This window comes from Sebastes umbrosus, chromosome 18 (genome assembly GCF_015220745.1).
Source record: "Sebastes umbrosus isolate fSebUmb1 chromosome 18, fSebUmb1.pri, whole genome shotgun sequence".
In the NCBI taxonomy this organism is placed as follows: Eukaryota; Metazoa; Chordata; class Actinopteri; order Perciformes; family Sebastidae; genus Sebastes; species Sebastes umbrosus.
The window spans coordinates 25,723,629-25,736,879 of record NC_051286.1 but is presented as its reverse complement, the minus strand read 5'-3'; the positions used below and the strand labels follow the sequence as shown (position 1 = coordinate 25,736,879).

Here is a 13,251-nt window from a genome sequence, read left to right as displayed (position 1 = left end):
ATCTCCGTATTGAATAAAATGATGTGCAATCCTGAGGACGAAATGCTAAGGAGGAGTAGACGGCCGAGCACAGAGAAAATACAAAAAAGCTTGGAGTGTTTTTGACTGACTAGCACTAGTATGTTCCTGGCACACTAACAGGTTAGCCAGTAGCTGGCCAGCTAAGGTAGTGTACCAACTAACTAACTCCGCAAGTAGTCACTACGCCACTAAGCTGCTAGCACCGCCTATTTCACGAGGGCATGTGAATTAACTTTGATGTGCCATTTTCTGGTGAGACAAGATGCAAACAGGCATGAAAAAAACACACACACTTACATCCATGTCTGCACACACACAAACACACACACCTATAGTACTTTATTCACTAACATGTCTGTCATGATTTCACACCTTTCACTGCCTCACATGCAGACACATAAACACAGATGTACCGTGATGAAAATATATTTTCATTTCTTTGTTTCCCACATTGGCATCTGTTGGTTGTGTTATACGCATGCATGCACACTCTGCAGACAGATTCCAGTGAGGACGCACACTCTTACAGTACATATTCACATGCGCACATTGCTTTATTATGAATAATGGATGATAATAATTATAAACTTTATTTATGTAGCACTTTTCAAAACAGCAGTTACAAAGTGCTTCACAGTTATTAATTAAATACATAATAGTACACAGCATGAAAACATACAATTTATAAAACGAGAGCAGATACTCAACAATAAAAGCAATATGATATTAAAAAAAACAGAATTAAAAGACAAATAAAACAAAACAAAAAAAAAAGATTTGCAAGGAGCAAACTTATAAAGACGCCAGCCTATAAAAAAATGTGGTACAGACTCAGCTGAAAGGCTAAACGACAATAAGTATGGATTGAAGCAGAATATTTCATTTGATGAAATGATAACATCCATCTTTTGGTATACATACAGACAGTGCTGCTTCTATGGTGTGAGACTCATGTCCTGAAGTGTTGTAATGTGTGCATAGTATATTGTTATCGTTTATTTTAAATGTATATTCAAATTTTAATCCTGCTAGTAATCCCCATTTTTACCTAATGTACCGGGAATCTGATTACTTATTTTTTTCCCTGTAACTGTAATTTAATACAGTTGACTTTTTTTTGTATCCTAATTACGTAAAACTGTTAACACAGGCTTTTTAAAAAAAAAAAAAAAAAATGTGGTACAGACTCAGCTGACCTGACAGTGAGGGGGAGGCATTTCCATAGTGTTGGAGCTAAAATGAGAAAAGCATGGTCCCCCACCTTGAGATATTTAATAGCAATTGGTCAGAAGATCTGAGTAAAGTTGGTGCAGAATGTTGGGTTAAGAGTTCAGAAATATAAGAGGGTGCCATGCCATGGACGGCTTTGAATGTGATCAGGAGGATCTTGAACTGAATTCTGAAGCGTACAGGAAGCCAATGTAAGTGGGCCAGAATGGGGGTGGGGGTAATATGCTCTCTTCGTTTGTCAAAAGCCTGGCTGCTGCGTTCTGATCCAATTGAAGTCGAGCAATTTGCAGACTCACTTAAACAATATAAAGAAAATAAGGAGTCCAGGCAGGAAGAGATAAAGGCGTGGGTAATTTGCTCTAAGATGCTCTTAGGCAAGGCTGAGCAGATTTTGGCAATATTTCTGAGTGGCAGAAAACAAGACTGAACCAATTTCTTATAATGTGATGGTCTAATTTTGATTTTTTTTTTTTTTTTAAAGTTATTTTTGGGGGCATTTTTAGTACTTTTTTTTATTGACAGGACAGTGGATAGAGTCTTGGAAAAAGGGGAGAGAGAGAGAGTGGATGCGGAAAGGGCCACAGGCCGGTTTCCGAACCCGGGCCACCGCGGTCAGTACTGAGGCCTGTTACATGGGCGTCCGCTCTACCAACTGAGCTAACCAGGCGCCCTAATTTTGATTTTGATTAAACACAACACCAACGTTTCTAGCAGATGGTTTGATACTCCCTGCTAAATGCCCAAGGTATGGACTAATAGTTTTTGAAACTTGGTCTGGCCCAATGACCCAAGATTTCTGATTAGTTCGTATTCAGCTGTAAAATAAATTCAGTGATAAAGCTATAGCCAGGAGCAATGATAATATAATCTGAAATCAGAGTGATAACTGAGGACGAAGATGAAGGAAAGAGAGTCTGGTGGTGTTTTTTTTTCATTGAAATGTTTTATGAATGTGAATTTTAGGAGTGTTTTCAGTAGCATAACCGACTGATGTTTATCAGCGTCCCACCAAGGACACAGGCACAAGTGATGACAGCTGCTGTAGCCTTTTCACACCGTTTAAATGCACCCCCCTCATTCCCCGTATCACTCCATCTCCCTCGCCACTCCCACGCCTGTCTCCCCCGCTTAAGTTCAAGTCTTACTCGAGTCAGACGAGGGGAATTTATTTCACAGCATTTAAACACACTTTGCGCCAGCGGAACATTAGCATTACGAATACCATCTTCCGCTTCATCTTTAGGGGCTCATTGTCCAATGGTGCTTACACGACGCACTTCCTGTAAAATGAAAATTGGCTCTTAATTGGTCTGCCTGGTTAAATAAAGGTCAATTTAAAGCCCCCCCTCCAACTCCCTCACTTCTCAATTTCCACCCTCCCCTTCCTCCGACTCTTGTTTATACTTCCGCGCTGCTCTCGCTTGTCAAGCAAATTCTCGCTGAGTAACATTTCAAAGAGACATCAGCCTAATTGCTTGCTACTGAGTAGACAGTTGTGGGTGTGTGCGCGCATACGTACACTAACAAACACACACACAATACTGTTTGAGTGGAATATATTTGCATGTCCTCGCTCAAACTCGGCAGTGAGAAGAAGGCGAGTGGAGATGGCGTGGTGAATTGGCCCGGTCCTTGATAAGGTGCGCGGTCTCAACCAGAAATAGACATTTGCAGTGGAGATAATTGGCTAATCAGACTGGGCCATGGCTGTTGTGGTGTGTGAGTGTGTATATAAGTATACTGTGTGCAGTGGATGAGGTCATATTAAGGACAGAGGGAGGGTTAAAACTCTGTGTTTTGAAGCACATGAAAGAATTCCTGTACACGCTGCAGCAATCTGTAATCTACCGTTATGAATACAAATTCTTTACCCCCGACCACACTTCTCTGCTGTTCCTCCTCCCAATAACGGATTCCCTTTTTTGCCCGTCATGCTGCTGCTGTACATTGCACTTCAAAGTCAAACTTTTTTCCAGCTGAAATGGCTTCTCTTTGTACTTTGAAACATTTGAAATAATGGAAAGTTAAAAAGGCAGTGCGATATATTTTTTTCCACATTTTTTTTTTCCCACGCTTCCTTCCTTCCGTTCTTGTGAAATAAGGTAAAGTCCCATGAGGCGTTTTGGGGGAGATGAGAATGGAAGTCGTGATACTGTAGTCAGCAAGTCTGAACACACACGTCCTTGCAGAAAAGGATGTTTTTCAATACTTGGACCTCACAAGTATAGCAAAACCAACACACACGAGAAATGAGGAAATGCTACAAAATGATACAGTGGTCACCCTCATTTTTTTACTACCTCACTTATTTTCTCCTCTCTCTCTCTCTCTCTCTCTCTCCGTCTCTCTCCATTGTTACCGTGGCATTACCTCAGCCTCCTACCCGGGAACCTCGGGTTTTATTATTTAGAGCACAGGCATAAATTAAACATTTTCCAGGAGAAACCTCTGTCGCATTCTGCACTACTGAAAAATAGCAATCAAATATGTATGTTTACATCCTCGTTGATGCATATTTGAGGAAATTATAAACAGACCCTCATTGTTTGAAGATCATATGCCATCTAACCTTCAAAATAGGGCTCTCAATCGATTAAGATAATTAATCAAGATTAATCGCAAAATAATCAAAATTGTTTTTATCTGTTTAAAACTTACCTTAAAGGGAGATTTGTTGAGTATTTAATACTGTTATCAACATGGGAGTGGGCAAGTATGCTGCTTTATGCAAATGTATGTATATATTTATTATTGGAAATCAATTACCAACACAAAACAATGACAGATATTGTCCAGAAACCCTCACAGGTACAGCGTTTAGCATAAAAATATGCTCATATCATAACATGGCAAACAGGCAACAACAGCTGTCAGTGTGCTGACTTGACTATGACTTGCCCCAAACTGCATGTGATTATCATAAAGTGGGCGTGTCTGTAAAGGGGAGACTCGTGGGTACCCATAGAACACATTTTAATTCACATATCTTGAGGTCAGAGGTCAAGGGACCCCTTTGAAAATGGCCATGCCAGTATTTCATCGCCCAAAATTTTGAGTAGGTTTGGAGCGTTATTTAGCCTCCTTCGCGACAAGCTAGAATGACATGGTTGGTACTGATGGATTCCTTAGGTTTTTTTTAGCTTCACATGATACCAGCATCTTCTAGCTTTAAAACTGATTCCACTCCAATCTAAAAATTGTCGCAAGTTGCATGAATGTGTTAAAGAAATTAGTGCCGTTAAAACTAATTTGCGTTAACACGTTATCGCGTTAACTTTTACAGCCCTATTAAATAATTTGTTCATATTTATAAATGATAGAAGGGGTCTGATTGAGGTCGTTAAAGGGCCGGATTTAGCCCACAGGCCACCAATTGAATGGGCCTGCATACATGCAATAATAAAAAAAAAGAGAACTGTTCTGAAACATTCAGTAGTCAAAGTTAAGCCCTTGGGTGAATAAAATCATATTTCATGGCATAATGTGGATTTGAAATATGGCTGCCAGTGTGGATGGGCAGAAGCCACCTCTGACTGTGTGTGTATGTGTGCAAGTATGGAAAACGAGGGCTCTCACGGCCTCCCTCACAGCTCTCACCCAACTCTTTTTTATTTGGAAACGTTGGCAATGTGACAGTGAATATGTGCTTGAAATAATATTTTTTTCAAATAGACAGTAAATACATGACAAATAACGTGCGCAGCCAGACATACATACATACTAGGGATGCTCATTTTGCAAAATGTTCTTAACCGATAACCGACCCTCATTAACCGATTATTAACCGTTAACTGACCCCGATTTGTGCCTCGCATGTAGCAGCGTACCAGCTGTAGGAGCACAACAGATATTGGTTGACGGGAGTCTCCAGTTCACCGTCCGGGAGCGTTAACTTAGCAGTCACGATGCTGCGTGTAGTGTCGCGGACATGCAGCCACTTTCCCAGTAAAAATCTCGACCGCACATTTAGTTTAGTTTAGCAGGTTGTCAGCTGTGTGTCTGCCCGGCATAACTTTAGCGAGTGACCAACAAACAGTGTGTGTATTTGTGCTACGTTAGCAGCTCTAGCATTGCCGGAGGCGCCACCGCACATGTAGTCTGCGTAACTTTGGCGAGTTTCCAACAGACCGTGTTTGTGTGTTGGTGGTGAGTGTGAGGTTGTTGGTGGTGTTATAGCTGTGAACGTAGGTGTAGCAGTGTGTGTACAGTTTATTTATCGGTGAATAAATGCTACGAAACTACAACACCGCTCCGCTCAAGCGAGTCAGAGACTGGAGCAGACTTCCTGTATCCTGCAACTCCGGCTCCGTCCTTTAAGGTGGGCTGTTAAGGTGGACCAGCTTTTCTCCTTAAAGAGACGAGTCGCTCCTCTGAGCCGCTCAGCTTTTGAGTTAATTATTAACATTTCTTTTAACAGTTTTAACCGATAGCGTTAATCGGTTAAAATGCATAATGTCGGTTAACGGTTAAACGGTTAATTATGGACATCCCTTATACATATATACATACATACATACACATATGAACAAGGTCATATTTAGCTGCACACAATGTCAAAATAATGGAAAAAGAAGAAAAGAAAAAATACAATATACAATCATAATGGCATATACATTGGAGTGGTATGAGGAGGGAAACAGAGCATTAAACTCTGCATTAAACATATGTTATAAAAAATGCACAGGTAAGTCAAAAATCAAAGAGGCTTTCATGTATAGGCAGTACACAGTAGTATGTAGATGCAGATACTGCCTGTGTATTTCAGTACATGAAATATTTAATTTCAATAAGCAGACTACTACTTAGTGTTTTAACTCCATTTATTCCAGAACATTTTCATACATTTTAATCCCGTTACTAAATATCCGTTCGGCTTTAGCCATGTGGCCTTTGATGTTCTGTGTGAGCATACATTTTTTTTATATACTTTATCGTTCCCATGGAGCCTCCGTTGTTGACGTTCGCACCCGTCTTATGAGGAGCGGAGATAAAGTCAAGCTGACTGTCCACAAGCACAAACAGCGTGACGCTCAGATCAATATATGATTCATAAGCAGCCGGAGTTATGCGTAGCCTCCTGCGGAGCCCAGTCAAGTTCAGAAATGCGTCTCTATAGGAATCAGTTAATATTTGATGATGATGTTAAAAGCTTTGGTGAAATGGTTGCTGTTAAGAGTCAGCATTGTGACAATGCTGATTTAAGCATTTTACAGCATATTAGACAAGCTGAGAACACTCAACACTAAACACTAAACTTATATAAAAACAATGATGACTACAATGACTGCTGGATAAAAGGCTCTCTTAATCTCTCCTTCAAAATTCTATACAACTGAATTTCTTGCTGTCAAAATCCAAACAAATCCTTTTTTTGTAATGACTTAATTAATTTACTATAACAGTGTTGGAGCCAAAAAAGATTTATTTGTTATTGTGGTTAAATAAATGTTATTTAGGGTTGCTGTAAGATCCACCACGTTAATACAGGTGCGGGCCTACCTTTCTGTCCGGCAAGCGGGAGAGCAAACTGTTTTTTTGACCGCATTGAAAATGTTGTTTTTGAAAGGCTAAACGCCAACACATATGGATTGAAGCAGAATATTTTGTTAAATAAAAAAAACGTTGTGAATTTTGGAAATGATAACATTTATCTTTTTACGATAAAGTTGACTTTTGGACTTCACAACGCTCTGGAGTTATTGGAAATGTTTGGATCACATGAGTCAGAAACAATCCTACGCAGTCATGACTGGGATCTAAATCTACTAGCAGTAAAGAAATAATGCAGCCCAATCTTTATCTGCAACTTAGCACAAATACTGGATTTAAACAGAATGTGGCCTACTAAGTAGCAAAAAATCGGACTTTATATACAGACTTTTGAATAAATTATCCAGTAAGTGTGTTATTATGATTTTAGTTGTACATGTGCAGATCTAATTTTGACAACCTCAGAATAGACAAATCCTGGCGTTCCCCATGTGATCTCTGGTGCCCCCAAAGGGGGGCCCAGGCCCCAGGTTGGGAACTACTGTTTTAGATTCTCCAGCTTGCATCAAAAAAAAATTTTTTTCTCAATAATTATGGCACACCTCATAATCAGAGCTGATAGCAAGCCCACTTGGATCCCCCTCTGGCATTAGACATATTGAAACTCAGACTGAATTACAGTCGCAGTGGTTAACGTTGTGAATTGAAAAAAAAAACACACACAACAAAACTACTTTGTTAGGTTTAGTAAAACATCATGGTTTGGTTTAAAATAAGTCAATTTATTACGTTATTTAAAGAACCAATGTGTTGGATCTATTAGCAGAAATGGAATATAATATTCATAACAATGTTTTCATTAGTGTATAATCTAAGTATAAAAGTATAAACTAAGACTCGTTGTGTTTTCGTTAGCTTAGAATGAGCTGTTCGTGTCTACAAAGGGAGCGGGTTCCTGTTCTGCGGATATTAAAGTTCGCTAACTATAATTAGCATAGCTAGCTACCGTTAGCAAACTCATGAGGTTAGTACAAGTTATTTGATGCTTAACGTTACGTTACCTATCAGGGGTAACGTTATAGTTATATCGAATTATTAAGGTTCTATTGTTTAACTTGGTGATACAGTGTATTAAATATACGCTCAGTAGGCTACTTTATTTATTAATGATAAGCACGATATAACAATACACTGCGCAATATAATACACTAGCATATAAACATTATCTATTGATAAGGAAGCGTGATAAACACACGTGACTTTCAGCGCAAGTACAAGGACAAACTTGCACTATTTCTATTCCGTTTCATCTTTCACCAGATGTAAGCATACTCCACTGACTGAGTCATCAATAGGTAAATGTTCTGTTAATCCTAGGAGGTTCTAAACTATAAACCTTTTTCTTCATTTGTCTCCTCACAGAGGGAGAGACTGCGGAACATCGAGAGGATCTGCAACCTGCTGAGGAAGGTAAGCAGAGAGGGACAAATCACATCTTGTTTTTGCCGTTCAGGTTCTGAATGTGATCAGTAACTGACTTATAATCCTTAATGGTGGGAGAATATGCACTCCAATGAAAAAGTACATTTCTGCAACTATAGTCATTTTTGACCCACATTTAAAAAAAAAAACTATAAATTTTAATTTCAACCATCAGAGTATGTAATATTTATATACAAACAGGTACACAAAATTGCATATAGTGGTTAAGATTTTAAGCTGAAACATGTTTTTTTATGGTTTTCATCACTTGATTTTACTAAATGTCCTTACCGCAACATTACAATGATGTTAATTTTATGCATTTTGCTTTTCTAATTTCTATAATATTTTTAAGACATTTAAATTCATTTTCACCAAGCTTTGTAAATATTGATATAAAAACTTTTTTTTTAAATAAGGGATTTCATGATTTTCTCTACACCCTGATACATGTAGACAGTAACCATAGATGTCAGTCTTCATAGACAAAAACAAATATTTTATGATAGATATTGCAATTCTAATGTCTAATGTCTTTACCGCAATAGAAAAAAAAGGAAATTTTTGCTGATAAATGGCAGCTAGCGAGGTCTGCTACGTTAGCTTTGACACTTAGCATCTAAAATGCACAAATAGTAACAGTAATATTAAGTTGTTTTTTAAATGTAGTTCAAAATACACAATTACTGATCTGTATGGTGAGGACACACAATAAATATTTCAGAAGAAAATGTGATCTTAAACTCGTTTTTCTTGATCTTGAGGGTCACCTATGTGGGTGGCCCAACCTGTCATCCATGTGCTCACCTGCTAACTTCTGTTTCCATAGAAACTAGATTTGTTTGGCCTTGAATAAAACTTTTACTATGGCGTTTGTTCAGTGTCGTGGTAAGGACTCAGAAAATGCTTCATAAACTTTATTAAATCACATTATTTAGTTATTATTTTTATGTCAAGATGGGTAATAACCCTGTGTACATATATTCAGCAAGCATTGTACTCTAAATTTTAACATAAATCCAAACTTTCATTGCTGGGACTTAAAAATGCCCGTAGTTGCGGAAACACCCGTAAATGTAGTGGAATTACAAAACCGTTTGCAGATGACATCTCGCTTTCACCTGATATCTGATACCTTTACATGCAGCGTTTTTCACTATTTCCTCATCATCTTTTTTAGACATGCAAGGCTTTTGCTCGACAATTTAGAATTTGATTTTCGAGTTATGTGAGTACTTAGAGGTGCATATCAGTATTCTACAGGTCTAGTTTCAGTAGTTCCGTTTTTAATGAATTTTTGATTTGCACAGTGGTGCTTCCTTTGTCTTCTTGCCTCATGTTGCACTGACATGAAAGCAGAGACAGAGATTGAGAGGGTCTGTGCTGTGCTCTGCAGAGCCATGCTGCCTATTGGTGTGTGTGTGCGTGTGTGTGTGCGTGTGTGTGTGTGTATGTGTGCAGTCAGTTTGCCTTGAGGACTCGGTATGAGGATTAGAAGAGGCCTCCTCCCAGCTTCAACGTGACATCTGTTTCTCCCTCCACCTCTCTGTAACTCGCACTGTGCTTGCACGTCTCATGCACGTGTGCATGCGAGTGTGTGTTTGCGTCTGTTTTTACGCTGGAGGTTCGTCGGTTGAACAGCTGATCTTGGTTATCGGTGTCGTCAACTGGAGCCCTCGGGCCCACCACTGGCCCCTGGGGAGGACATTCTCCCTACAGTGCTTGTGCAGAAAACAAATACACACATGCATTAACACACAAAAGCAGATGAAACAACATACAGTACATGCACACACATCCAGATTGCACTGTCCTTGCAGCTGTGACCTACTGTGCAGAGATCATTGGAGCTATCTGCAGTAGTGCTACCACAGCAACAGTCTGAAGGCAGATTGTGAAATAGTCACGAAATCGAAACTATTTAATTTGTGTACATAGACACGACTTTCCTCTTTTTTCTCGTTACACTCAGCACGACTTTCAACAGCATATTTTTTGCGCGTATTCCTACGAATGTCCAGCAATAAGTTTCGATTTCCGTTCCAGTCTTTTCAAATTAAATCTACTAGGTTAGGTTTAAGAATAGATTGACTTGCTTAGGTTTGGGCAACAAACTGCGTAGTTAGGTTTAGGAATAGATTGACTTGCTTAGGCTTAGGCAGCAATACTACTTAGTTTGCAATTCGGGTTAAAATAACACTGGAAGTGGCATAACTTAAGCACGGAAGTTACATGACAAAAATTACTTAGCTTTAGGAAAAGATTGTGGTTTGTGTTAAAATAACATGACAGTTACATGACAAACAAATAAACTTTAACTTGTGGATTCAATATGACAAGTACACCGCTCTCCTGGGCGAAAGCCCTGTGTTTTTTGACCCATCTATCCACCCTGACTAATTTTGGAATCGGGCGCAATCTCTGCCGGATCAGTTATCGTTCAGTTTGAGGGGGGGTATCAATGATCTGGCTCCTGAACGATCAAATAGATTTCCGGCAGGTCCGAAATTTTTCGTTCTAAAGTTTGAGCAATTCCACAGTTTGCCGTCAATAAATCCTGTACTTAACTTTTAATATTACTGTACTAGAGTATTATGTTGGTTGGTTGGTGGCTAAGGGTGCTTTCACATATCAAGCGTAGCGTTAGTTCAGGCAGGCCATGATGTCAAGCTCTGCTCATACGATGGCTATCAGCTGATAACAGCTGATCTTAAGCCAGCCCAATCAGCTGATGCATCAGCTGACGGATCAGCTGATTCCTCTCTATGCATTCATTGGTCAATTTCATACAGGGCGCCTTATTTAAGCTGCTTCAGCCGGCCTACCGTTGCTGCTTCCTCTACAAGCCGCTCGCAACCCACCTCCACCCCACCACCTCCTTTTAATACTGTTTCTAGGGCTGGGCGGTATGGCCTAGGATAATATCGCAATATTTTAGGCTATGTCGCAATACACGATATATATCGCAATATTTTCAAATATCCTCTAAGCACTTCATAAATGCTCAATTTAACCCTTTGATGCATACAATCACACCAATATTATGATCTTGTAGTCCCTGCAGCATATGTCTGCATTAAAACCTTCTGTTGATATTCATTAGTGGTTCTTTGGAACAATTTTAATCTTTCATACAAAAAGGGTTGGCTTGGAAACATTACATGACAATTTGTGTTCGATGTTCGCGATGTAGTCGTTTTCTGTACCGCGCGGGGGACAAGCCGCGATACATCGACTATATTTGATGTGTCGCCCACCCCTAACTGTTTATGACTTAATCAATGTCAAATCTGTTCCGGCTCTGTTCTGCACCCAGGGGGGTCTTTGCTGCTGCTCTCCCTGCCTTTGGCTTTCCATGTGTGCACATGGAAGGGCAAGGAGGAGTGCTCTCCTTGCCTCATGCTACCACGTAGGCTCGTGGATCCACGCATGCGCGTGGATGGGCAGGGAGGTCCCAGAACAGAGCCATACCGCCAAATATAATGTGTATATTACTGCAATGGAATAAGTGTCTTTGACTAAAAGTGGTCCTGACTGAACTAACCTGTTTGGTTCGGTTAAAACGAAGGTCCGTTAACGCGGTTAGTATGGTTCGTTTGTGCTGGTGTGAAAGCTGTCGATCAAACCCTGGTGCGGACCAAACAACCGTACCGAGACCGCCTGAAAAAGTGGAATCTGCATTCACTGTTGGGACCGTTAAAGTGCTGCATAAACTTCTGTCAGTCACCAGAATTGGATTTCCCCACGTGGGTCCTGATGATGCAGGATGACAATTGCCAAACTGTCCAATCAACGAGATCAGCTCTGACTCCTTGTTTTCCTCCGGTCTGTGAAATCTTGCAGATGCCGTTCGGAGCACCGGAGGACATTTTTTTCAGGTTACCTGTTTCACGTACTACTGTCACGATATAGTGACCGTTTTATAAAAATAACTCATTTTTTTTGTCATATTTGCTCCAATCTTGCCTACTTCAGCTTTAAGTTACAGCACTTCAGGTGTTATTTTAACCACACACCACAATCTTTTCCTAAAGCTAACTAAGTAGTTTGTTGCCTAAGTCTAACCAAGTCGATCTTTTCCTAAACCTAACTGAGTAGTTTTATTTTGAACGAAGACTGAAGCGGAAATTGACACATGCGTCACGTGATGCTGGACATTCATTGGAAAACACATAAAAAAAATATGTAATTGAAAGTCGTGCTGAGCGTCAACAAAAAAAAGAAGAATTTCGTGACTATTTCACAAACTGCCGTGTCGACTGTGTTGCTTGGTTTGTTTGTAAAAAGTCAAGTGTGACAGGTACCGGACCCGAACTAAAATTCAACAATGTCTATTTTTGTTTTCTAGAGAGAGTTAGCTAAAATCAGCTGAGAATAAAATAAGCAGATATGATTGTTTTGGGCTAATGTGGTAGATTAAATACCTGACAAATCAAGGTACTTAAAGCTGAAGTCGGTGAGATTGGAGCAAATATGATTACAAAAAGTTATTTTTATAAAACGGTCGCTATATCGTGACAGTAGTACATGAAACATGTAACCTCAAAAAATCATGTGCCTCTGTGTCCTCCGGTGCTCCTAACGGCATCTGCAAGATTTCACAGACCGGAGGAAAACAAGCAGTAAGAGCTGATCTGAGGTCTGCTGTCCACCTGCCGTCTATGAGAGCCAGCTGTCAGTCACTCGTGAACTCCGACCAAACGGTCAAACTAGGCAGCGCTGATCAAATATGAATCAATATTCTGTTATGTTAATGCCTATTTCTCTCCTCAAATGTTTTCAGAATCATCTTGTAGTGCACGGTTTAGCTGTAAAATGAGAAAGTTTGTGACGCCGCCGCCATTGTAAAATCTGGTGAAGGAACGCTAAGTTCTGGTCACATGACCGGAGCACAGCCAATAGGAACGCTCTCTCTCAATGAAATAACCTGTGATTAGTCAAAGTCTCCCATCACTGGCTAGATTTTTTAAAGCCTGAAAACAGAGCCATGAGGAGGAGCAGAAGTCTAGTTTTCTCTCAGAACACTTG

The 13,251-nt window shown here is 39.8% G+C and overlaps 1 protein-coding gene across 1 annotated transcript in view; it reads left to right on the top strand.

Annotated features, from left to right (window-relative positions):
- The window catches only part of cnih3 (cornichon family AMPA receptor auxiliary protein 3), a 111,023-nt gene that overhangs the window by 34,155 nt on the left and 63,617 nt on the right, over positions 1–13,251 (top strand). The window contains 1 exon segment of the mRNA XM_037751755.1: positions 8,164–8,211. Within this exon segment, the coding sequence (XP_037607683.1) occupies positions 8,164–8,211 (48 nt within the window).